Source organism: Entelurus aequoreus, linkage group LG15 (genome assembly GCF_033978785.1).
Source record: "Entelurus aequoreus isolate RoL-2023_Sb linkage group LG15, RoL_Eaeq_v1.1, whole genome shotgun sequence".
Taxonomy (NCBI): Eukaryota; Metazoa; Chordata; class Actinopteri; order Syngnathiformes; family Syngnathidae; genus Entelurus; species Entelurus aequoreus.
In genome coordinates, this window is record NC_084745.1 from 18687819 (window position 1) to 18712679 (window position 24861).

The 24861-nt window shown below is 39.7% G+C and overlaps 3 protein-coding genes across 6 annotated transcripts in view; 2 read left to right on the plus strand and 1 right to left on the minus strand.

The window, feature by feature from the left end:
• The window catches only part of LOC133629887 (threonine synthase-like 1), a 211311-nt gene extending 189198 nt beyond the window's left edge, over nucleotides 1-22113 (plus strand). The window contains 8 exon segments of the mRNA XM_062020959.1: nucleotides 3916-4073; nucleotides 13599-14095; nucleotides 14098-14226; nucleotides 14229-14374; nucleotides 14376-14687; nucleotides 14689-14880; nucleotides 14882-14983; nucleotides 21299-22113. Of these exon segments, the coding sequence (XP_061876943.1) occupies nucleotides 13732-14095; nucleotides 14098-14226; nucleotides 14229-14374; nucleotides 14376-14687; nucleotides 14689-14880; nucleotides 14882-14983; nucleotides 21299-22102 (2049 nt within the window). The 5' untranslated portion in view covers nucleotides 3916-4073; nucleotides 13599-13731 and the 3' untranslated portion in view covers nucleotides 22103-22113.
• enkur (enkurin, TRPC channel interacting protein) lies at nucleotides 3401-5634 on the minus strand. The gene is made up of 5 exons (XM_062020960.1): nucleotides 5421-5634; nucleotides 5207-5352; nucleotides 4117-4328; nucleotides 3910-4056; nucleotides 3401-3842 (listed from the first exon to the last, which is right to left on the minus strand). Exons 1-5 carry the CDS (start codon nucleotides 5495-5497, stop codon nucleotides 3672-3674), a joined length of 753 nt encoding a protein of 250 aa, XP_061876944.1. The 5' UTR covers nucleotides 5498-5634; the 3' UTR covers nucleotides 3401-3671.
• A 111-nt stretch (nucleotides 22114-22224) lies between the features above and the next one.
• The window catches only part of gpr158a (G protein-coupled receptor 158a), a 188240-nt gene continuing 185603 nt past the window's right edge, over nucleotides 22225-24861 (plus strand). For 3 of the 4 annotated variants that reach the window (XM_062020954.1, XM_062020958.1, XM_062020956.1), the window contains exon 1: nucleotides 22225-22272. The gene's annotated coding sequence lies outside the window, so the exon portion shown is untranslated. The remainder of the gene's footprint in view (nucleotides 22273-24861) is intronic. The other variant, XM_062020955.1, reaches the window with a different exon arrangement.

Below are 24861 nucleotides of genomic sequence, written 5' to 3' on the forward strand. Positions count from 1 at the left end.
CGAGCAGAAAGGAAAAAAGGAAGTGATCTTTGGTCTAGAACATGTTTTGCTTTATTCATTATTGACGTGTTTCTTGCTACTTTATGTTGTATATTTTTTACATGAGATTTCCAGTTCAATTTATCATCAATCATTATACCTAGAAATTTGGTTTCATTCACTCTTTCAATTTCTATTCCGTCTATTTGTATTTGTGTTTGAGTTTCTCTTCTACAGTTACCAAATAGCATTATTTTAGTTTTACTGAGATTCAAAGATAGTCTGTTTTTGTCAAACCGTCTTTTTAATTTGTTAATTTTTTCTGTTATCATTTGTATTATCTTCTGTGTGTTCTATCCTGAACAAAATGCAGTTGTATCATCCGCAAATAATACTAACTTTAAATCTTTTGTAACTTTACAAATGTCACTTATATAGAGATTGAATAATCTCTATATTGTCGCGGCCTAAAATGCCTGAATTCACAGCAGCTTTTTTCAAAAATTGCCGCAATAGTTAAAATGTGTTGAGGCTTATTTTTTTTAATCAACTTGTGATTTTATACATTTTCTATCAATATTTTAAGTGTTCCTTGTAACCTCAAAAAGCACAGGATTTCAACAAAAATCGGGAAACAAATATTGTACTGCTGTTTTACTCGTTTTACGCCACACAGACTTAAAAGTCAAAAAGCGCATACTCATCGTCAAATTTACACAGTGCATAGACCGCAACAGCCGGTAGCACTCGTGCACCCCCACTCCATGATGCTACGATCATAATTATCTTGTAACTAATTAGTGTCATTACAGTTCTTTCAGGATTTCGTGGACTTTTGTTGAAATTGTTCCTGTCATGTCTGTTTATGTTTTTGTTTTGGCCATGTGTTTGTTTTTTGGACTCTTTTTAATTCCTGGTTGCACTTCCTTGTTTGGTTTGGTTTCCATGGTCACCCATTAGTTTTCACCTGTCTTGTCACGCACCTGTTTCACGTTTCGAGTCACGCACCTGTTTTCACTGATCACGTCACTATTTAAATCTGTCTGTTTCTGTTGTTCGTCCTGGCGTCCTCACACATTCACACTCCTGCCACTCTGATGATCCATGCTGCTCTTTTTCATGTTTTTTCTCATGCCAAGTAAGTTTTGTTTATTAAGACCACAGTTAGTGTTTCTGTTTCTTTGTTCATAGTTTTTGTGCCCACGTGCATGTCTTTTGTTTCTTAGTCAAGTTTGTATTTCCGCCTTTGTGCGCGCCATTTGTTTGCTTCCTTTTTTTTAGTTTATTAGTGTTAAAAATAAATCATGTATTTAAATTCACGTCTTGCACGCGCCAATTTTCCATTGCCTTCTGGAGAAACACAACCCGAGAACCTAGTCATGACAGTTCCGGCCTAAAATGTCCCGATTCACGGCAGCTTTTTCATAATATTGCGGCAAAAGTTGCGATGTGATTTTATTAATTTCCATCCATCCAATTTGTTATCCATAATTTAGCACAGGATTTTTTTTTTAACACAAATTGGAAAACAAACATTTTAATTGATGTTTTACTTGTTTCACGCCACACAGACTTAAAAGTTAAAAAGCACATACTTGGACCTCTTTGTCAAATTTACACAGTGCATGAACCCCAACTGCCGGCAGCACTCGTGTACATTGACAATAAAGTTTCCATCCATCCAAATGACTGAATTTGCAGCAGCTTTTTCAGAAAATTGGGGAAAAAGTTGCTTTTTTTTTTTTTTTTTAAATCAGCTTGTGATTTTATCAATTTGCAATCAATGTTTTAAGTGTTCCTTGTTACCTCAAAAAGCACACGGTTTCAGCAAAAATGGGAAAACAAATTAAAACAGATGTTTTACTCATTTTACACCGCAATGACTTAAAAGTCAAAAAGCACATACTTAGACCTCATTGTCAAATTTCAGAACTGTTTTAATTAATCATAAATAATAATAGTACCGTATTTTTCGGACTATAAGTCGCAGTTTTTTTCATAGTTTGGCCGGGGGTGCGACTTATACTCAGGAGCGACTTATGTGTGAAATTAACACATTACCGTAAATTATAAAATATTATTTAGCTCATTCACGTAAGAGACTAGACGTATAAGATTTCATGGGATTTAGCGATTAGGAGTGACAGATTGTTTGGTAAACGTATAGCATGTTCTATATGCTATACTTATTTGAATGACTCTTACCATAATATGTTACGTTAACATACCAGGCACGTTCTCAGTTGGTTATTTATGCCTCATATAACGTACACTTATTCAGCCTGTTGTTCACTATTCTTTATTTATTTTAAATTGCCTTTCAAATGTCTATTCTTGGTGTTGGGTTTGATCAAATAAATGTCCCCAAAAATGCGACTTATACTCCAGTGCGACTTATGTTTTTTCCCTTCTTTATTATGCATTTTCGGCCGTTGCGACTTATACTCCGGAGCGACTTATACTCCGAAAAATACGGTACTTAGACCTCATTGTCAAATTTTTGAATTGTTTGAATTAATTCTAAATAATAATAGTAATTAGAAAATGCAATTTCGGTAGAACTTGAATGTGATTGCTGGAAAGCTGACAGTGAACTGAAATGCTAACAGTTAGCACGCTAACCTTACCAGATAGTGTCAAATAACAAAATGTATGAGTTTGTGTGACAGGTGTTTATCTGCAAAATAAGCTAAAATAAAAAAAAGCTAGCAAGCTTTCAAGTGCCAAAATATGACTATGAGGGGATAAAAACACATACTCAGAGCTAATTGTCAAATGTCTATACTGTTTTAAATCAATACAACTAAATTGCATGTAAATACTGAAAACCCGAAGGGAAACCGAAATGCTAACCGTTATCACGCTCGCTAGATAGCGTCAACTTACAAAATGTATAACTCTGTGTGAAAGGTGTGTCGCTACAAAATTAGTTAAAACAAGCTGGCATGCTAACGATGTCAACAGTTCTCATGTGTCAAGTACCAAAATATGACTCTGTGGGGTAGAAACACATACTTAAAGCTCACTGACAAATATCTATACTGTTTCAATTCAATATAACTATGTGTATGCTGAAAAGCTGAAGGCTAATTGAAATGCTAACATATAGCACACTACCCAGATAGAACAAAATGTATGAAAGGAGTGTACTTGCTAAATGAGTTTAAAAAAAAAAAAAAAAAAAATTATGTTAGCATGTCAACAGTTAGAATGTGTCAAGTACCAAAAGATTACTCTGCAAAATGAGCTAAATGAGCTCGCATTTCTGTGAGGGTGAGAGATTATCATCACACTTCAACATCTCTGTCAATTAGGAGCCTGTTCATAATTGACTTACCCAGGATAAACTAAGCTTAAATAAATAGATAAATACAGGTAAATGTTTATATACTTCATTACCCAGAAGGCTTAGCGCCGTAGACAGGAACAGGAAGTAGGTCTGAGCTAAAATTGTGCCGTTTGAGCAATAAAGAGTTGAAACATTGTCACATTTTAGCGTTTATGCTTTGTCTACACAAGAAACAAACCCAAGTTGAATTTGCTTGAATCGGCTCGATCGCAACATAAATCTACACTTCTATACAAGCTGTACACTGACTACTCTAAAGTGTATCCATTTTTCTCCATAAGAAATACTGTAGTAAAATATACGATACTGTGCAGGACCAGGTGGCAGTCTATGACGCGTGATTCTATTTGGCGATGTAGATGGTCTTGAACTTCTCGAAGAGGCCAATGTCGCTCTCCAGCTGCTTCATCTCCGCCTCCAGTTGCAGCTTGCGGGCCTTCCTCGCCATGGTGTCGATGAGGACCGGGAGGCGCTGGTACTCCTGATGCAGCTCGGCCCAGTTGCTCTTCAGGCGCTGCAGGGAAAATACCTCTTGAGGTTCTCGCTGCACGGAGGTCTAAGCGGATGTCCTCTTTAAATACCTGCAGGTTGATCTGCCGCTCCTCATCGGACAGCTGCGTCATGGACCCCTGATCCATCTGCTCCGACAGATACTTGTTGTACTCGTCCACGGCGCACTGCTCCTCCTCACTGCGATGCTGCAAGTACCCGGGCACCTCGCCATAATCCTGCACGCCAAGAACAGGTTGTAGGCCTTTTCTTACATGTCAAGTGTCTCCTTGCAGTACCTTTTTCTTGCTGTATTTGGGCACCAGTCCGGAATTTTCAAGGAGCTCCCTGTGACCTCGGCTGCTGTCAACACAAGCAGGCTGCGGTTTCACGGTCGCCGCTACAGTTGTCGTCATGAAGTTCTTCTTAGTGTGGACGCCCATAGGCGGGCGTTCTGTCCTCAAGGGGACGGGGGGTTTTTTTGAGACGAACTTGCGAGAACACTCTTTTTCTAAAAATGAGAGTTACAGTCGTGGTCAAAAGTTTACATACACTTGTAAAGAACATAATGTCGTGGCTGTCTTGAGTTTCTAATACTTTCTACAACTCTTAGTTTTTTGTGAGAGAGTGATTGGAGCACATACTTGTTGGTCACAAAAAACATTCATGAAGTTTGGTTCTTTTATGAATTTATTATGGGTCTACTGAAAATGTGACCAAATCTGCTGGGTCAAAAGTATACATACAGCAATGTTAATATTTGCTTACATGTCCCTTGGCAAGTTTCACTGCAATAAGGCACTTTTGGTAGCTATCCACAAGCTTCTGGTTGAATTTTTGACCACTCCTCTTGACAAAATTGGTGCAATTCAGCTCAATTTGTTGGTTTTCTGACATGGACTTTTTTCTTCAGCATTGTCCACACGTTTAAGTCAGGACTTTGGGAAGGCCATTCGAAAACCTTAATTCTAGCCTGATTTAGCCATTCCTTTAACACTTTTGACGTGTGTTTGGGGTCATTGTCCTGTTGGAACACCCAACTGTGCCCAAGACCCAACCTCCGGGCTGATGATTTTAGGTTGTCCTGAAGGATTTGGAAGTAATCCTCCTTTTTCATTGTCCCATTTACTCTCTGTAAAGCACCAGTTCCATTGGCAGCAAAACAGGCCCAGAGCATAATACTACCACCACCATGCTTGACGGTAGGCATGGTGTTCCTGGGATTAAAGGCCTCACCTTTTCTCCTCCAAACATATTGCTGGGTATTGTGGCCAAACAGCTCAATGTTTGTTTCATCTGACCACAGAACTTTCCTCCAAAAGGTGTTATCTTTGTCCATGTGATGTCAGATGAAACAAAAATGTATTTATCACGGTTAGAAAAACTCACTTTCAGGCAGTTGTACTTCTTTGGAATGCTTCTTGAGGTATTTATCCGGAGACGGGACATCAACTTTTGCCGGTCCCATCGTTTTCATTGTACTCTTGCTCAACCTCTCCTCAAGGATAAGTCTGGGCCTGTACTTAGACGTGTACCTAAAGAAAATCATTTCAATCATGAAAACAAATGACTGAGATGTGTTAGCTAACAATATTTTACTTACATTTTTGCTTTTTCACTGTGAACCTGCTCCGCTAAAAAATTATAGATGCTCTCTTCGGGGTACTCAGTGTCTTCCATGTTTACAATGTCTCTTTGTATGGTTTAAAAGTTGTTGAATATCTAATATTAGCCAACCTAACGTTAGCTAGAATGTTCCCCGGGCATTTTTGCTTTGACTTGTTGCTAGGTAACCTCCATTGACCACGTGTTGCTTTCACGTACGGTCGTTAATTTGTACACCGTTAAATATATTGGGTTGTTTTTTTAAGATATCTACACGTGTCGAGATCGTACGTCCTTCGGTTGAAATTATAATTTCTTCATTTATAAGTATTTTACTAGGAATTGAGTTGTAATGTGGATGTTAAAGACGACATGTACTTTTTTACGATGACTCTGAATGCAGCGTGACGTAGCATTGTGTCCCAAATTCCATATACATATATTCAAAGTTCTCATGAAGTTAGAACATCGAGTCAAATAAAAAAAAGCTTGATTTCAATATTTTTATGTATACATTAGATAAAAAAAATCTGTATTTTTATAATGTTTACTATTTGTCCATGGGTTTTCCAATACCGAAGGTCCTAATTTTGTCTTTGTGGGCGCGCCGTAGTTGTTTTGACATTACCGACATGGCAGCCTCCACTATGCCACAAAACCAATGTTTTATTTACTACTAAAGCATAATTGGTCGTTCGTGCGGACAAAAAAAAGTTCAGGTAAGTATACGTTCATTAAAGTACACATTAGACTACACTGCATGGACGTTGTGTGCGAAGTGAGTTAACTAGTAGCCGCTGTGCATTAAATCACTTACTTACGTAACAGAGTCAATATTATTATACTTAGACTTTATAAATGGGATTTGTGACTCTTTGAAAGGAGCCGGATGTTGAGGAGCCGTTCTTTTTAAAGAGTCGTTCAAAAAAAGTGGCTCGTTATTATACTACGCTTTTAAACTGTTTGATTAAGGAAACAATCCCAGGTAGCAGTTGTAAGATAAGATGTGGATCAGCATGATTTAAGTTTACCCCAGCATCACTGGGCTTTACTTACTTTGATGTGTTTTCATTGTAAACATTCCAAAAAGTGATACCATATCCCAGGGGCGTCACTAGCTCTTAAGGACAGGGGGGCTTAGCCCCCAGGAGATGCAGGATGCGAGCGAACGTAGCGCACAAGCACAAAACTTCACAAACGGCTAACAAAGACTTTGAAATTTTTCATTGTTATTATTATTATTTCAATCGGTTTAGTTTCAATCTGTGTTCAGTACAACTACAAACATGGGTTTGCACAGTGACATTTTGTTTACAGCACCAACAAGAAACAATTACTTGCATGATCCTTCAAGATACACTGAAACACAATGAAAATCATGGCATTAGCCTCTATGTTTTTAAAGGCCTACTGAAATTAAATTTTCTTATTTAAACGGGGATAGCAGATCCATTCTATGTGTCATACTTGATCATTTCGCGATATTGCCTTATTTTTGCTGAAAAGCTTTAGTAGAGAACATCGACGATAAAGTTCGCAACTTTTGGTCGCTGATAAAAAAGCCTTGCCTGTACCGGAAGTAGCGTGACGTCACATGTTGAAGGGCTCCTCACATTTGCACATTGTTTACACCAGCAGCGAGAGCGATTCTGACCGAGAAAGCAACGATTACCCCATTAATTTGAGCCAGGATGAAAGATTCGTGGATGAGGAAAGTGAGAGTGAAGGATTAGAGTGCAGTGCAGGACGTATCTTTTTTGGCTCTAACCGTAACTTAGGTACAAGGGCTCATTGGATTCCACACTCTCTCCTTTTTCTATTGTGGATCACAGATTTGTATTTTAAACCACCTCGGATACTATATCCTCTTGAAAATGAGAGTCGAGAACGCGAAATGGTCATTCACAGTGACTTTTATCTCCACGACAATACATCGGCGAAGTACTTTAGCCACGGAGCTAACATGATAGCATCGTGCTTAACTGCATATAGAAACAGAATAAATAAGCCCCTGACTGGAAGGATAGACAGAAGATCAACAATACTACCTAACCCTGGACCTGTAACCACACGGTCAATGCTGTGCCGCCTGGCGAAGCCTAGCAATGCTGTTGCTAACGATGCCATTGAAGCTAACTTAGCTACGGGACCTCGACAGAGCTATGCTAAAAACATTAGCTCTCCACCTACACCAGCCCTCATCTGCTCATCCCAACACCCGTGCTCACCTGCGTTCCAGCGATCAACGGCGCGACGAAGGACTTCACCGCGATGATCGTTGCGGTCGGCGGCCCGGAGACAGAGGAAGTCAACCAAGACAGGTGAGGACAGCGGCGCGGCGGCGGACGGCGTTGTAGCTTTCGACGACACCCCGGCCGCCATCAGAGTCGGCAAGAAACATATATTTCCCCAAAGTTACGTACGTGACATGCACGCACGTACGGGCAAGCGATCAAATGTTTGGAAGCCAAAGCTGTACTCATGGTAGCGCGTCTGCTATCCAACTCAAAGTCCTGGTTGTGTTGCTGTAGCCAGCCGCTAATACACCATACCCACCTACAGCTTTCTTTTTTGCAGTCTCCATTGTTAATTGAACAAATTGCAAAAGATTCACCAACACAGATGTCCAGAATACTGTGGAATTATGTGGTGAAAACAGACGACTTAAGCTGGCCACCGTGCTATTCCAAAATATCTGCTTCAACCCGTGACGTCACGTGCAAACGTCATCGTACCGAAACGTTTTCAGCCGGAAGTTTCCCGGGAAATTTTAAATTGCACTTTATAAGTTAACCCGGCCGTATTGGCATGTGTTGCAATGTTAAGATTTCATCATTGATATATAAACTATCAGACTGCGTGGTCGGTAGTAGTGGGTTTCAGTAGGCCTTTAATTCACAACATAGAGGCTAATGCCACAACTTTCGCTCACAATACAATAATTGTTTGTTCCCAAATATTTTGAAGTTGCACATATTACATTTTGGGCACATATGTGACTAAAATGGTTGTAAATTCAAGCCCTGGAAATATTACTTAATTACTTGAATTAAAGTAATATCTGGATCGGGATAATTTGGCTTGTATATAATATATTTATATATATATTATGGCAAGCCGTTAAGGAAATTAAATATATATGGAAGTCTGAATAGAAATGAGAAACATTTATATACACTGTAAATAAAAAAGACTTAGTCCCACTTCCAAAGACATGCACCTGGGGATAGGTTGATTGGCAACACTAAATTGGCCCTAGTGTGTGAATGTGAGTGTGAATGTTGTCTGTCTATCTGTGTTGGCCCTGCGATGAGGTGGCGACTGGTCCAGGGTGTACCCCGCCTTCCGCCCGATTGTAGCTGAGATAGGCTCCAGCACCCCCCGCGACCCCAAAAGGGATAAGCGGCAGAAAATGGATGGATGGATAGTCTGCTGATCTGAAAAAGAGCCATAGCTGTCAAAGAGCTGAGGGACCATCTTCAAAGTGCAATGCTAAAACAAATAATGCAAACAATAAAATGTAACTTCCAGGGCTTGAGATTAAAGTAGTCCCGTCGTCCCGGGGACGTTAAAAAAAATGCACGGGACGAAATTACATGCTCCCCGGGACGATGGCTTTTAACCATTTTTTTAATTTTTATTTTTATGTATTTATTCATTCTACATTATATATTAAATATCTTGGTTTTTCCACCCTCTGAAAATCCTATGAAATGTTTAACAAGCCATCCTATAATAATACAACAGCTATTAATGTAACAATACAATAAAACAAATATATTTAATGATGTTGTTTTCATTATTTTAACAATAGGCAAATGTATATTACTTTATATAGATTCTACAAGAAACACAAAACTTAAAAACTAAATTATTTACAATTGCAGACACAAGGTTCTTGTTCTGCAGTGCTGTGTGCTAATGTGCTTTGTACACCTGCCAGACCGCAAGCAAGGTCGCAGAGAAAATGCGGACTGGATTTTGAGTGATGTGGGCATTTTTTATATGAACTAGTGGACTGGATTGGATACCGACGCACTAAAGGGGCTCTCTACCTTAGACTATGAAGTGAGGGGAAACTGAGTGAATAATGACAGGTTATATGATTATTTATTTAAACTCATATTCGGGCCACTTTATAATGAATATGTCGGCATGTATTTGTTAAAAAAAAAAAAAAAGTTTTTTTGTTTTGTTTTTGTTTTTTATCACCAAATTATTTAGGGGGGCTTAAGAACATTTTAGGGGGGCTTGAGCCCCCCTAAAATAGGCCTAACAACGCCAATGCCATATCCCCATGCCACACTATTTTTTTGAATGTTTCCTCACCTAAAAGCTTTGTAACCATACCATACCATACCAACTTTATTTATAAAGCCCTTTAAAAACAACCACAGTTGAAGAACAAAGGGCTGTACACCACATAGAAATACAGGCAAAGGACAGACTAAAAAATAACATTTAAAACAGAAGTAAAATACACATTGAAAAAGCAAATACAAATTACCCTAAAATCAGAATCAGAATCAGAATAGTTTTATTGCCATTGTTTGAGAACGGGTTCACAAACTAGGAATTTTCTTGGTGCAATCGTGCAACATAAAACACATATAACACATATTTGGTAATAAAAAGAGCTGTAACTGAGCTATCAGATCTTGTTATAGACTTAGAAGGAATTCAAGGAGCTACTGTTAGGAGTTATTGAAAATCAACAGATTTTAGGGTAATTTGGGGGTAACAATTAACAGAGCATTAAACAGGGGTGTCCACACTTTTTCTACTTTTTCTAGGTGCATACCGAAAAGTCAAAGCATGCAGGATCATTTTGACATGTTTTTATTCTGTAAAACAGTGTTTTTCAACCTTTTTTGAGCCAAGGCATATTTTTTGCGTTGGAAAAATGCGGAGGCACACCACCAGCAGAAATCATTAAAAAACAAAACTCAGTTGACAGTAAAAAGTCGTTGTCGCAATTGTTGGATATGACTTTAAACCATAACCAAGCATGCATCAATATAGCTCTTGTCTCAAAGTAGGTGTACTGTCACCACCTGTCACATCACGCCGTGACTTATTTTGAGTTTTTAGTTGTTTTCCTGTGTGTAGTGTTTTAGTTCTTGTCTTGCGCTCCTATTTTGGTGGCTTTTTCTCTTTTTTTGGTATTTTCCTGTAGCAGTTTCATGTCTTCCTTTGAGCGATATTTCCCGCATCTACTTTGTTTTAGCAATCAAGAATATTTCAGTTGTTTTTATCCTTCTTTGTGGGGACATTGTTGATTGTCATGTCATGTTCGGATGTACATTGTGGATGTCGTCTTTGCTCCACAGTAAGTCTTTGGTGTCGTCCAGCATTCTGTTTTTGTTGACTTTGTAGCCAGTTCAGTTTTAGTTTCGTTCTGCATAGCCTTCACTAAGCTTCAATGCCTTTTCTTAGGGGCACTCTTCTTTTGTTTATTTTTGGTTTAAGCATTAGACACCTTTTTACCTGCATGCTGCCTCCCGCTGTTTCCGACATCTACAAAGCAATTAGCTACTGGCTGCCACCTACTGATATGGAAGCGTATTACACGGTTACTCTGCCGGGCGCTAGACAGAACAGACACTCAACAACAACACATCGTTTGCAGACTATAATTACTGGTTTGCAAAAAAAAATGTTAACCCAAATAGGTGAAATTAGATAATCTCCCATGGCACACCAGACTGTATCTCACGGCACACTAGTGTGCCGCGGCACAGTGGTTGAAAAACACTGCTGTAAAAGACATGCACCTGGGGATAGGTTGATTGGCAACACTAAATTGGCCCTAGTGTGTGAATGTGAGTGTGAATGTTGTCTGTCTATCTGTGTTGGCCCTGTGATGAGGTGGCGACTTGTCCAGGGTGTACCCCGCCTTCCGCCCGATTGTAGCTGAGATAGGCTCCAGCGCCCCCCGCGACCCCAAAGGGAATAAGCGGTAGAAAATAGATAGATGGATGGGGAAAAAAATGCTAAAAACAGAAATGTTTTTTATTCAAAGTAATAACATTGTGTCAGCTTTGTATTATATGTGACAATATCACGGATAGTAATCCAATAGGATATCCGCACCATTTGATACGTACTTCTATTATTTTGTAGTTTGGTATGTTAGATAGAAAAGGCTTGATCAAGTGATTGATTGATTGATTGAAACTTTTATTAGTAGATTGCACAGTACAGTACATATTCCGTACAATTGACCACTAAATGGTAACACCCGAATAAGTTTTTCAACTTGTTTAAGTCGGGGTCCACGTTAATCAATTCATGTTAAAAAAAAAAAAAGTGAAATAAGTCAACAGAGAAAAATGGTAGGTACACTTATCAATTTATTATTATTCGTCTGGAATAGACTTATGCGGTCTTTCAGTTGACGTGGAGTGGTAATTGTTTTTTTTATTTTATTTTTTAAATTTTTTATTATTATTATTTGTAATTATTTATTGTGACTACACCTATAGTGATCACAATAATTTATTAAGCTCATGACGTAGTAAGTGGAGTGATGCGCACACATTTGTTACTGGATGCAATTTGAATACTCTACTGCCTTGGAGACTTTGAACCTCTATTTAGTACCTGTTTATATTGACAGATGTTGTGTTTTAGACTGCAATATTGTTTATTGTAGGACTATTTTCATGTATGTCTAGCTTGTGTTTTATTGTGTGCTTAGCTGTTGTCAATTAAGGACACTAATACCCATCCATCCATTTTCTACCGCTGATCCCTTTCGGGGTGGCGGGGGGTGCTGGAGCCTATCTCAGCTGCATTCAGGCGGAAGGCGGGGTACACCCTGGACAAGTCGCCACTCATCACAGGGCCAACACAGGGCCTCACATTCACACACTAGGGCCAATTTAGTGTTGCAATCAACCTATCCCAGGTGCTACGATTACACTAATATAAACTTGATATTTTGCTTGTATCGGATCGATATCAGATATCAATATCATATCGGGACACCCCCCTAGTCTCAACATTTAAGCTTTTCCCATTACATTGTCATTTTGCTCTTTTTTCTTGCATTGTTAACTTCCATCCTTCCATTTTCTACCGCTTTTTACTTGTTTTTTTTAACATTTTAATTCAACAATATACTGCGGGCCAACAAAACTCGAGCTGCGGGCCGCAAATCGCCCCCAGGTCACACTTTGGACACCTCTGATTTATAGAATGCAGATAGCACACATTCAACTAGAGTAAACAATGTCTACGCTGCATCTGCATCTGCATCTGCATCTGCATTAAAAAATGGCTCCCAAATAGAAGATGTCCGATAATTTCGGGACTGCCGATATTATCGGCCGATAAATGCTTTAAATGTAATATCGGAAATTATCGGTATCGGTTTAAAAAAATGTTTAATTTTTTTATATTATTATTATTTTATTTTATTTTATTTTTGTCCTGTCCAGCTCCTCAAGCAAATCATATAGTTGATGTAGATGCCCATATCGGCTGTTCAGATTGAGCCAGTTTATAATTTCCTGTTATACAGTATGCCAGGCAGTCTTGCACTAATGAGGACTATGTTAGTGTTTATTTTATTACTCTAATATACTTGGACTGAAGCTGTGTGCCTTCATTGTTTTTGTAGCTGTTCTTTTGAGGCATGTTTAAGAAAAATAAAAAAATGATGCACTTTGTGAAAGTCAAAGTATAGTATTTCCCGTAGTTGTAGGTGGGTATCAGGATTATCTAAGGGAGAGCATGTCCCAAATTCAAGCTGCTGTTTTGAGGCATGTTAAAAAAAATAATGCACTTTGTGACTTCAATAATAAATATGGCAGTGCCATGTTGGCATTTTTTTCCATAACTTGAGTTGATTTATTTTGGAAAACCTTGTTACATTGTTTAATGCATCCAGCGGGGCATCACAACAAAAATAGGTATAATAATGTGTTAATTCCATGACTGTATATATCGGTATCGGTTTATATCGGAATCGGTAATTAAGAGTTGGACAATATCGGAACGTCGGATATCGGCAAAAAAGCCATTATCGGACATCTCTACTCCCAAACAAACAGCTCGCATCTGTGAATTAATTTTTAACGTTCGTCACATCTGTGATAGTGATTTGATTAATAGTTGTTTGGTCAGAACAAGTCATATTTATTCAAGGTAACTTTTTTTTTTGTCTTTTCAGGACAACATGGGTTTGCTAAGTGCAAGCCACCTGGCGCTAAGAGCAGTCCGATGCAGCCTGAGTCTGGCTCCCAAACCAAAGTCATGGCTTTCCACTGCTGCTCTGATGTCTGGTAGAGAAGAACATCCTACTTATGGGCCCACCTGGAGCAGGGAAGACCACAGTGGGGAGGATAGTAGCCTGCAGACTTGGACTTCCTGCTGTTGATGTAGATGATGATGTCTTAGAGACAACATGGAAGATGCCCGTCGCGTCCAAGCTGGTTGCAGTCGGTGGAGAGCGATTCCTGCAGGAAGAGGGTCAGGCGTTGTGTAACTTCTCAGCTTCTGGATGTGTGGTTTCCCTCACAGGCTCCAACCCTCTTCACACTGAGGCCATGCAGCACGTGAAAGGAAGCGGCGTGGTCATCTACCTGGATGTGGACAGCGAGGAGATCCTGCAGCGATTGCACATAATGAAGGTGGACAGGATAGTGGGCCAGGAGGCGGGGCTGTCCATTGGGACATTCTGCGCTACAGGAAGCAGTTCTATGAGAAATGGCTGGACGTGCGGGTGCTGTGTGGCCGAGGGGACACGGCGGAGGAAGTAGCGGAGAAGGTGCTGCAGGCTGTGGAGAGATACCACAACCATGCGCAGAGACCTATGTGTCCACCAGGAGTGACGGTGAGAGGTCGTCCAGTGAGACAACACGCTTCAGTGACGTGGTGGTGGAGGGTCTGGCCTCAAATGGCGGTCTCTATGTACCCAAGAATGGCTTTCCAAAAATGGGTGCTCGGTGAGTGGTTGAGACTGGTTGATATGACCTATCAAGAGCAAGCACTGGTGCTACTTGAGAAGTGCATCCACCCGTTGGATGTCTCGGCTTTGGATCTGAGGAGAAATGATCTACAAGGCCTAACGCGTCCAACTTTTCCAGTGAGGAGGTGTGCACCTGTGAAGCACCTGATCCACAATACGTACATCCAAGAGCTATTCCACGGCCCCACCGCCTTCATTCAAAGACCTCGCTTGCAGCTGATGCCCCAACTCTTCGCCCACTGCCTCCCGCCCATGTGCAACTATCTCATCCTGGTCGCCACGTCCGGCGACAACAGGAAAGCGCCGTGCTCAGCGGCTTTGCAGCCTGCGCGGCGCCGATAGACGCCGGACGGGAGTGCTGGTCTTCTTCCCCGAGGAGGGCGTGAGCGAAATCCAGAAGCTGCAGATGACTAGCGCCAACCAGAGCAACGCCAAGGCGGTCAGCGTGCGCTCTGACTTTGATTTCTGCCAGAGAAGCATCAAGAGGGATGTTCGGTGAGTCCGGCCTGACCGGGCACCTCGCTGTGGAGTACGGTACAGTTCTCAGCACCGCCAACTCCATCAACTGGGCACGTTTATTACCACAGGTGAGCCAAATTAACCCGTGTGTAGCCCTATGGTCCAAAACAGGCATTACAATTGTTCCTTATGTGATATGATTGTTAGTTTGCCGGTTAGAGTCTGAAATTTCTCTAGGCAGTTTTTTTTTTTTTAGATTGTATTGTGTTTTTGATTGCAACATTCTTAGAATAGGATACAAACATAAAGTATACACACTTTCTCTTAAAGGCCTACAGAAACCCACTACTACCGACCCACGCAGTCTGATAGTTTATATATCAATGATGAAATCTAACATTGCAACACATGCCAATAGGGCCGGGTTAACTTATAAAGTGCAATTAAAATTTCCCGGGAAATATCCGGCTGAAACGTCTCGGTATGATGACGTATGCGCGTGACGTAGTCAGTTAAACGGAAGTATTGGTACCCCATAGAATCCTATACAAAAAGCTCTGTTTTCATTTCATAATTCCATAGTATTCTGGACATCTGTGTTGGTGAATCTTTTGCAATTTGTTTAATGAACAATGAAGGCTGCAAAGAAGAAAGTTGTAGGGGGATCGGTGTATTAGCAGCGGACTACAGCAACACAACCGGAGGACTTTGTTGGAGAGCAGACGCGCTAGACGGCGACCTCACTTTGGCTTCCTACCTCTCTGGGCCGCCACCGCATCTGTAATCGGGTGAAGTCCTTCGTCGCACCGTCGATCGCTGGAACGCAGGTGAGGCATGGGTGTTGATGAGCAGATGAGGGCTGGCTGGCGTAGGTGGAGAGCTAATGTTTTTAGCATAAGCTCTGTGAGGTCCGGTTGCTAAGTTAGCTTCAATGGCGTCGTTAGCACAGCATTGTTAACCTTCGCCAGCCTGGAAAGCATTAACCGTGTATTACATGTCCACGGTTTAATAGTATTGTTGATTTTCTATCTATCCTTCCAGTCAGGGGTTTATTTTTTTTGTTTCTATATGCAGTTAAAGCACGATGCTATCACGTTTAGCTCGTAGCTAAAGTGTTTCACCGATGTATTGTCCGTGGAGATAAAAGTCACTGTGAATGTCCATTTCGCGTTCTCGACTCTCATTTTCAAGAGGATATAGTATATAGTGGTTTAAAAATACAAATCCGTGATCCACAATAGAAAAAGGAGAGAGTGTGGAATCCAATGAGCCAGCTTGTACCTAGTTACGGTCAGAGCGAAAAAAGATATGTCTTGACCTGCACTCTAACGTACCTCATCCACAAATCTTTCATCCTCGCTCAAATTAATGGGGAAATCGTCGCTTTCTCGGTCCGAATCGCTCTTACTTCTGGCCGCCATCACTGTAAACAATAGGGAACTTTGCGGAAATGTTCAGCTGACTACGTCACGCTCCTTCCGGTAGGGGCAAGGGCTTTCTTTTGTCAGATACCAAAAGTTGCGATCTTTATCGTTGTTGTTCTATACTAATCCTTTCAGCAAAAATATGGCAATATCGCGAAATGATCAAGTATGACACATAGAATAATCTGCTATCCCCGTTTAAATAAAAAAAAATTCATTTCAGTAGGCCTTTAAGAACACCCCCATTGACTCCCATAATAACTGCTATTTTTTAAGGGACTGTAATCCTGGTATATGACTATGTTTTTCCATGAAAACTCGATGATTCTCATTCTTGTTGATTGAAAAACAATAAAATATTTATTTGGTGTCATTGTGGCCCTAAACCACCAGATAGCGCCAGAAAACTATGAGCTTTGATGAGCATAACAATTTGTTAAACTGCCATTAAGCCGCTGAAATACAATGAAAAAGATTTTGGGCAGTTATATATAACATTGCAGATATTTATAAAAGACTTATGTAGACTCAATAAACTCTCTCAAAATAGAATAGCACATGTTATTGTCCTCAAACCTGAGAGCTTTACGAAATCAATGTTGTTATGAATTATTGACCTATCCAAGGCTGTAATTGCATAATCTCACATATTCCACTCTGCAATTTATTTGTAGAACTATTGACAATTTTGCCATTGTAAAAAAAACCTGTTGCTTTTATGACAATAAGACCATAAACTTTTTTTTTTTAAATAATAGAAACGTATATGAACAGATAGATCTGAAGTTGTTAAAATATTTGATCAATGCTGATTGCTCTGGAAGGAGGAGATCCTCAGTGTGTGTGTATAGTCAATCTTAAACTTGCACACAGGTTAAAAAGGCGAATTAATCATTGTATTTTGTTGACTAAGTTATCTAACATTTGTTCAGTTAACCACTTATAGTGGCCGTTCGGTATCTTAATTTGCAAAAAACCCTTGGCTTTAACTGCTGTGGCTGTAGGAAACCCCTTGACATTTTTAATCAAGCCCTCAAGCAAGTATGTATACAGCGGTTTTATCTGCCTCTATTTTACAGTACTGTATATGGAAACAAATGTAGCTGTAGGGGTCTCAAAAAATTAGATTTTCGAATGAACCGCGATTCTTATTTGTAACGATTCACAATCGATTAAAAAAAAGTGTATTTTTTGGTTGGTTTTTTTTTATTTGTCTTGTCCAGCCATTCAGGCAAATCATATTGTTGATGTAGATGATCGTATCTGCTGTACATATCAACTTTAGAAAGGAGAAGTGTTGGATACGTCTCTTGTTGCCTTATTTGTATTTGACTTTAGTAAATGTTTGGGTAGAATTGTATTCAACAAAACCAGTTTTCTTTGATGAAATGTTCAGTTCATTTATTTATTTATATAGCACATTTTGGCCCAAGTGCTGTACAGACATAACAAAATGGGCTCAGAGTGTCACATTTACTTGGCAACACGGAAGGATGAATAAAATACAGTAGTAAAATATACCTTAAAAGAAGCGCAGAATATATCACCTAAAATACTAAAATGTAACAAATAAATAAAAAAGGATAAAACAAAAAATAAAAACAACCAAGAAATCCTGTATAACCGGATTTGAACACCAGGGAGTAAAAATATGTTTTTAGCCTAGATTTAAATTGGCTCAGAGACTGGGAGGATAAATGTATCACAGCTGTTAATCTATTTTATGGAGGAATGTAGTTAATTATAGAACTGGCACCCAATGTTTGTAAAAAGCGATTCTTCTTTTTTTTTGCCAATATATTTTATTGAATTTTACAGTTAAAATCACATTTGACAGTCATACTTTGCTCACGCAGACCCTTCATACAGGCACACATCCACTCATACACACTCACATGCACACTTGAGGAGAGAGGTGCACTTGAACTTGAACAACTCAAGGTTTACAGTATAGACATTATTAGAAAAAATACCCAGATATTGTATATATATATCCATCCATCCTGCTCTGGCTCAGGATCAGCAGGCTATCCAGACTATAGCAAGATGGATGAATATTCCTCGGCATCAAGGATCCTCAGGAAGTGATCACAAAATCACCTCCCGAGGACCTCTGCACCGTTCACACTTAAAAAAGAAAAAGAAAGTCACAGGGCTTGATTAGATGCAAAAAAATACAAATTAAAAAGTCACACAAAAAAAAAGCAAGTAAACCGTGATAAAACCATATCAAAAGTGACACAAAAAAGCAATAGTAGTGTGGTATCAATACAAAATATAATAACAATAATAAAAAAGGAATACAACTACAAAAAAATATGGCATTTAAAAAAATATATCGATAAGTTATGATTCAATATATGTCAGTAAAGGTTTCCAGGTTAGTTCCCACTTATTCATATTTGTAGAGTTTATAAATCTTATTTTTTTCAAGTTCATTTAACCAGTTCCTGAAGTTGGGTGCAAATGGGGTTTTCCAATCTTTGAGAATTAGTCTTTTGGCCAAGACCGTACCGAGAAGCAACACAGCTGTAATATATTTTGGAAGTTTTTGTGTTTCTGAAGACCACCTAAAGAAGATTATATCACTGTCAGGGACAAGTTTTCTCTGATATACCTCCGAGTAAAAGAAGAAGATGCTGGACCAAAATGATTGAATAATTGGACATTCCCAAAACGAATGAGTCGGTGATCTTTCAGCAGATTTACATTAATCACAAAGTGGAGATGTATCAGGATAAAATTTGTGTAATAAGACTTTTGAGTAATAAAAACGATGAATCACTTTAAACTGCATGAGCCTATGTCTGCTGTTAAAGGCCTACTGAAATGAATTTTTTTTATTTAAACGGGGATAGCAGATCTATTCTATGTGTCATACTTGATCATTTCGCGATATTGCCATATTTTTGCTGAAAGGATTTAGTATAGAACAACGACGATAAAGATTGCAACTTTTGGTATCTGATAAAAAAAAGGCTTGCACCTACCGGAAGTAGCGTGACGTAGTCAGTTGAACATTTACGCAAAGTTCCCTATTGTTTACAATGATGGCCGCATGAAGTGAGAGAGATTCGGACCGAGAAAGCGACAATTTCCCCATTAATTTGAGCGAGGATGAAAGATTTGTGGATGAGTAAAGTGCAAGTGAAGGACTAGTGGGGAGTTGAAGCTATTCAGATAGGGAAGATGCTGTGAGAGCCGGGGGTGACCTGATATTCAGCTGGGAATGACTACAACAGTAAATAAACACAAGACATATATATACTCTATTAGCCACAACACAAACAGGCTTATATTTAATATGCCACAAATTAATCCTGCATAAAAACACCTGCGTGTTTGTTATGCTAGCTCCTAGCTCCTCTGCTAGCTCCTAGCTCCATAGAACACGCCAATACAATTCAAACACCTGATCAACACACACAATCACTCAGCCCAAAAGACCGTTTACCTAACCCAAGGTTCATAAAGCTTATATATTTTTAAAAAGTTACGTACGTGACGCGCACATACGGTCAAGTTATCGAATGTTTAGCAGCCAAGGCTGCATACTCACGGTACCTGATATTCAGCTGGGAATGACTACAACAGTAAATAAACACAAGACATATATATACTCTATTAGCCACAACACAACCAGGCTTATATTTAATATGCCACAAATTAATTCTGCATAATAACACCTGCGTGTTTGTTATGCTAGCTCCTAGCTCCTCTGCTAGCTCCTAGCTCCATAGAACACGCCAATACAATTCAAACACCTGATCAACACACACAATCACTCAGCCCAAAAGACCGTTCACCTAACCCAAGGTTCATAAAGCTTATATATTTTAAAAAAGTTACGTACATACGCAAAAAAAAGCCAAAGCTGCATACTCACAGTAGCACGTCTGCGTCTTTGTCATCCAAATCAAAGTAATCCTGGTAAGAGTCTGTGTTGTCCCAGTTCTCTACAGGCGTCTGTGTATCCAAATCAAAAGTCCTCCTGGTTAGAGTCGCTGTTATCCGAGTTCTTCCATCTTGACTGCATCTTTCGGGAATGTAAACAAAGAAGCGCCGGCTGTGTACTGTTGTGGCTGACTACGTTCGAAAAATACGTCCATTTCGCACCGACAACTTTCTTCTTTGCTTGCTCGGCTTCCTTCTCCATAATGCAATGAACATGATTGAAACAGATTCACGAACACAGATGTCCAGAATACTGTGGAATTATGAAATGAAAACAGAGCTTTTTCGTATCGGCTTCAATGTGGAAGGCATACCCGTGTTCGCCGGGCTACGTCACACGCATACGTCATCCTCAGAGGCGTTTCGAACCGGAAGTTTAGCGGCAAATTTAAAATGTCACTTTATAAGTTAACCCGGCCGTATTGGCATGTGTTATAATGTTAAGATTTCATCATTGATATATAAACTATCAGACTGCGTGGTCGGTAGTAGTGGGTTTCAGTAGGCCTTTAATTGAGCAATTGTGAATTTGAGAGAGTGTCCGTTCCCATTGCTGTTTAAGTATTGTTGTTCTTAGTTCCTGTTCCCATGCTCTTTTAACACCGTCTGCTGACGTCATGGGCATAATGAAGCAGCCGGCAAGTTTGACATTAAGCTTTTTACTTGTAGGTGATACATTTAGTAATTCTAAGAGAGGGTGTTTTTCATTTACCAGCTGAGACTTTGAAATGTTTTCTTTAATACATTTTCTTACCTGCAAATAGCGAAACCAACTGAATTGGGACAAATTGAATTTGATTCGCAATTGCGCAAATGACTCAAGACTGTCCTCGAAATAAATGTCTTTTATGCATTTAATTCCATTTGAGTACCAGTTAAAAAAATTTCTGTCTGTTATCGATTGAATAAATGCATGATTGTGACACATTGGTGAATACATAGAAATATTCAATCTTAATTGAATCGTTACCCCTAAGAATCGAATCGAATGGTGTGGCACCCAAAGATTCACAGCCCTAGTAACTGTCCATATGAAAATGCTTTAATCATTCCTTCTCCCTACAGGTGGTTTACCATTCTACTGCGTACCTAAACTTGTGCCGGGATGGCGTGATCTGTTTCGGAGAGCCGGTGGACGTTTGCATCCCAACAGGCAACTTTGGGAACGCCATGTCAGCCGTGTACGCCAGGGAAATGGGGATCCCCATAAGAAAAGTCCTATGTGCTTCCAACCACAACCGCGTGGTCTCAGACTTGATCAACACGGGCGACTACGATCTCCGGGAGCGCCGTTTGAACCCGAGCCACTCCCCGGCTATAGACATCCTGAAGTCCTCCAACCTGGAGAGGTTCATCTATCACGTCTCAGACGGCGACGGCCGACTCGTCAAGGACTTGTTCGCACGCTTAGACAGACAGCAGCACTTTCGACTTCCTGGCCCGCTTCTTGGCAGGATTCAGCAGGAAGTGCAGGCCGGCTGGTGCTCTGAAGCGGACTGCCTGGCCGCCATCCGGAGCGTCCACGCGCAGGCCGGCTACATCATGGACACGCACACTGCCGTGGCGAAAGTTGTGGCCGACAGGCTGCAGGACGCCACGTGTCCCGTAGTGATTTGTTCCACCGCCCACTACGGCAAATTTGCGCCCGCTGTGTTCAAAGCTCTGCAAATGGAGAATATGCCACAGGGTCCTTTGGAGCAGCTGGAAACGCTGCGGCGGACCGCGGCCATACCAGGAACGCACAGGGACATCATGACATGCGTCAGAGGAGGATACAGACAGGGACACCCGGTTTGTGAAGCAGACTATAGCGTGTTGGTAGAAGAAGTGGAGAACATGATACAAGACTCCTTCCTCAAAGTGATGTAGACCTGGTATGATGGTTTGTAACAAAAAAAGATCTAAATGAATAATAGTAATGCTGTGTTATAATGAGCTCATTGTTTTTTTATGATAAACCTAATTTTTGTTGTATGTGGATTGTTGTCACAGAGTAGCAAAGGTCCACTAGATGGAGATATCTCCTGCAAGGAAAAGAGGTATGGTGCTGGCTATTTTTGATATTCCCTCGTAAACTTGCATTTTTTTAGTGTAATCATACAATGCAGGTGACGAGAATGGAAATAACCATGAGGTTTAGTTAAAGGCTGACTTTTTTTGTCCTTCTAGTAAATTTTAGTTATATGTTTGGCTATAATTTTTTTGTTACTCCATTACACATGATTCCTCAAGTTTTTTTTATTTTTTTATGTCAAATTCTTTCACAGGTGTACATACACTGACAGCTATTCCACAATTCCCCAAAACCAAAATTTATTTCATTTTTCAAAGGGCATAAAAATATTTTAGATTCTTTTTTTTTTACTTTCTTTGCTCAAATGTCTCAATCAAATTCAGCCCTAAACAAAAATACCAAACATGTAATGTTTTTTTTGTTTTTAATTTAAACCCCTTGAAGGCATTCTTGTAGATTTCAATTAGTATACGTTTGCAACCAAAATGATTCCCGGGCGCGGCGCCGCTGCTGCCCACTGCTCCCCAAGGGGATGGGACAAATGCAGAGGACAAATTTCACCACATCTAGTGTGTGTGTGACAATCATTGGTACTTTAATCTTAATCTTAATCTTAATATGTTAGTGGAATATTTTCACACCATTGAGCAAAATTGAACACCTTCAAAAGAAGTTACTAGCTTTGGACTTAGTTTTATTCGATGAAGATAAAAACAATGATCTAATCCAGTGGTTCTCAAATGGGGGTATGCGTACCCCTGGGGGTACTTGAAGGTGTGCCAAGGGGTACGTGAGATTTTTTTTAAATATTCTAAAAATAGCAACAATTCAAAATTCCTTTATAAATATGAATAAAAACCTATCTTTTTTTCTAAATAGTTCAAGAAAGACCACTTCAAATGAGCAATATTTTGCACTGTTATACAATTTAATAAATCAGAAACTGATGACATAGTGCTGTATTTTACTTCTTTATCTCTTTTTTTCCAACCAAAAATGCTTTGCTCTGATTAGGGGGTACTTGAATTAAAAACAAATTCACAGGGGGTACATCACTGAAAAAAGGTTTAGAACCACTGATCTAATCTATCCAAACACACAAATATTATTCACTCTAGATCTAATGGTTTTCGGATATACCAGGTGCGGAAAGTAAAAGTAAACAATGTGCGTGTGCTGAACACACACGGAAAGCTAACTTTCGGTTTCAATCTCCGCCAAGGCGCTGCAGCAAGGTGGACAAAAGCACATGAGGAGGGCGACCATTTTAGAGAAGGCACAGGACTTTAGTCAGCTCGGTCTTCTCTCCAGCGCTGGTATTGCTTTTGATTGTACTTACTACTTTGTGTAGAATAAAGTGTTGCTCTTTGATTCTTTATTTAAACAGCCTGAGAACAATATAATCTGGGAGGTCTCTTCAATGCAAAAAGGAGGGTTAAAATTAGTTATTTTACTAATTTAAACCCGTGACATTATAGACTTAGACTTAGACAAGCTTTATTGATCCACAAGGGAAATTGTTCCATACAGTAGCTCAATGACAAAGGATGGAAAGGATAATGCAGGTACAGACTAAAAATGTGCCATAGGAGCAATATACATATATGTAATATATACATATTATATATACACTATATAATATATACTGATATATTATTATATTATATTTTTTATAATATATAACAAATCCCAATTACCATGTACAATATTACAGTATATATAACAGCTGCAGCAACAACAAAAAAAGGGCAGCATAAAATAGAGAGTAGATCCGGCAGAAAATATACATGATAAACAAAGAGAGGTAGCTACCATAGAAGCGGTCAGGTAATAGACAGATATCATCTATTGCTGTAAGGCGAGGGATTATACAGCTGGATCTTGAATCGAACACTGGGAACAAAGGTGAAGGAGCCTGTTGGAGTATGAGCTCCACTGTCCCTCAACTGTCTGGTGGAGTGGGTGGGCAGGATTGTCCATGATAGGCGAGCAGTTTGTCTAGTGTCCTCCTGTCCCTAACTGACACAAAACGCCTCCAACTGCGTGCCAATAGTTTGGCTGGCTTTCCGGATCAGTTTGTCAAGCTGGTTTAAGTCCCTTTTGCTGGTGCTGCTCCCCCAACAAACCACTGCAAAGTACAGGGCACTGGCCACAACAGACTGAAAAAAAGATCTCCAACAGCTCGCTGCACACATTAAAGGCCTACTGAAATGAATTTTTTTTATTTAAACGGGGATAGCAGATCCATTCTATGTGTCATACTTGATCATTTCGCGATATTGCCATATTTTTGCTGAAAGGATTTAGTATAGAACAACGACGATAAAGATTGCAACTTTTGGTGTCTGATAAAAAAAAAAGGCTTGCACCTGCCGGAAGTAGCGTGACGTAGTCAGTTGAACATATACGCAAAGTTCCCTATTGTTTACAATGATGGCCGCATGAAGTGAGAGAGATTCGGACCGAGAAAGCGACAATTTCCCCATTAATTTGAGCGAGGATGAAAGATTTGTGGATGAGTAAAGTGCAAGTGAAGGACTAGTTGAAGCTATTCAGATAGGGAAGATGCTGTGAGAGCCGGGGGTGACCTGATATTCAGCTGGGAATGACTACA